At 42.8% G+C, this 2,189-nt stretch overlaps 1 protein-coding gene across 1 annotated transcript in view; it reads left to right on the top strand.

The window, feature by feature from the left end:
• The window catches only part of LOC108516693 (zinc finger protein 81-like), a 34,402-nt gene that overhangs the window by 7,164 nt on the left and 25,049 nt on the right, over positions 1-2,189 (top strand). Inside the window, 1 exon segment of the mRNA XM_017854299.1 lies at positions 2,037-2,132. Within this exon segment, the coding sequence (XP_017709788.1) occupies positions 2,037-2,132 (96 nt within the window).

The following is a 2,189-nucleotide window of genomic DNA, read 5'->3' as shown; positions in this document are numbered from 1 at the left end:
TATATATATATATATAAATCTGTCCTTACTGTGCTTCAATGGACTGTCATCCAGAGGCTCAGGAGTCGGACTCATCAATGGGTCCCCAATTAGTCAGGAGTGAAGACAAAGGCTTCGAAGGTGCATACTTCAGATTCTGGGTGAGAAGTCTGGGGTCCAGTGATCAATGATCTTATCCGAGTTGTGGCACCAAAACTGTCAAAGAAAACCAGAGCTGGACAATAGTTAAAGCGGTGAAAATAGATTTTATTCAGAATTATTACAATAGGGGAAAAGATACTTTGGTATAGAACTGGGCTCAATTCCAAATACAACATAGATGAGTGGGGATTTATAAATATAGCCCAGGAGCAGAGTGGGGCGAGTAGATGGAAAATGACTAAGAGGAGACATCAGGGGTAAAGGGGGATTGTTACTAAACTGACCTGACAAGATTCTTGGAGAAGGCAGGTGAGGGTGATTGAATATTATGTGGGGGATAGGTCAGGAATTTGATCAGATATCAAGTGTGATTGGATATTGAGGTTGGGGGATTCTAGCTAAACTGACTTAACAGGAATCTTGCTAAAATTGGGCAATGTAAGGATTCCCCTTGGTAACCATGATCAAAGTTACCTCAGCCAAAACCATGACTCCCTTGTTTGCCACTTGATTCAAGAGCACGAGGGACCCGAAGTGGTCAGGTGGGAGTTTTAACTTTTAGTTTAGTGGAATCATTATGTGTCTCCTGGTGGAAGTATTTCTCCCTTTGGAATTAAGACCTCTAGAAGAGCAGAGCATAAGGTCACAGAGACAGGTAGCAAAAATTTTGCTAGTGGACCATTAGGGGTAATAGTGAAGGGCGTCATTCCTGGCTCAGGGCTGCCTGCCACCCAGTGGGCTCAGAGGACAGATCATGGAGCCATTGAGATTATTCACAAGCCTTAAAATCTAATCAAATTTTCCCTGCTAGGTTTCAGACTTGGGTCCCATGATCTCTTTTTTCATTCCAGTTTCTCCCTTTTGAAATGGGAATATCTATCCTATGCCTGTCCCACCATTGTATTTTGGAAGCAGATAACTTGTGGTCTGGTTTCATAGGTTCACAGATAGAGAGGAATTTTTCCCCAGGATTAATTATATCCTGTCTCATCCATACTGATTTGGATGAATTAGATGATGAGATTTGAGACTTTTAGTTGACGATGTCGACATGTGATTTTTGACTTACAAGTTGATGTTAGAATGACTGAAGGCTTTGGAGGATGTTGGGATGGGGTGAATGTATTTTGCATGTGAGAAGGACATGAATTTTGGGGAACTAGAGGGAAGACTCTTGTGGGTAGAATTTTGTCTTCCCCAAAAACTATGTGTAAATCCTACCCCTCGGTACTTCAGAATGTGACCATATTTGGAAATAGAGTCTTTACAGAGGTAATCAAGTTAAAGCGAGGTCATTAGGGTGGGCCCTACTGTAATCTGACTGGTGTCCTTATAAAAAGGGGAAATTTGGACACAGGGAGAATGCCATATGAAGGTGAAGGCAGAAATTGGGGTATTGCTGCTACAAGCATGCGTAGAGGGAAGACAATGAGAAGATACGCAGGTAAAAGACAGCCATGTCACTGGGGTGATGTATTCACAAGCCAAGGAATGCCAGAGTGCTGACAAACACTAGAAGCTAGAAGATGCTAGAAAGGGTTCTCTCCTAGATCCATCAGAGAGAGCATGACCCTGCTGACACCTTGATTGTGGATTTCTAGCCTTTAGACATGAGAGACAATAAATTTCTATTGTAAGCCACCAGGTTTTGGTACTGTGTCACAGCAGCCTTAGGACACCGATATAGAGCCTCGTTGTGTTTCCCTTCACCACCACTGAGCTATCTGGTACATCTGAACTGTATTATGGTGTCCTCCTTGATTTGTCTGAGATTCTTCAGTCCCTTTTCACCTCTATGATTATTACTCAGTTCCCAATGAAATGTGGTTACTTCTCCAAAGAACAAATGGAAAGCAATTTGCTGGACCCAATTCTCTATCATGTCCTGTTAACAGGGTTTGAAGTTCCCAAACCAGAGGTCATCTTCAAGTTGGAGCAAGGAGAGGGGCCATGGACATTGGAAGGGGAAGCCCCACATCAGAGCTGTTCAGGTGAGTGGGTGTGACCCAGGCAGATGGGGACACGAAGTAATTTTTTTTTTTTTTTTT

This window comes from Rhinopithecus bieti, unplaced genomic scaffold, assembly GCF_001698545.2.
Source record: "Rhinopithecus bieti isolate Rb0 unplaced genomic scaffold, ASM169854v2 scaffold_38625, whole genome shotgun sequence".
NCBI classification, from domain to species: domain Eukaryota; kingdom Metazoa; phylum Chordata; class Mammalia; order Primates; family Cercopithecidae; genus Rhinopithecus; species Rhinopithecus bieti.
This window is presented reverse-complemented; position numbering and strand designations above follow the sequence as displayed.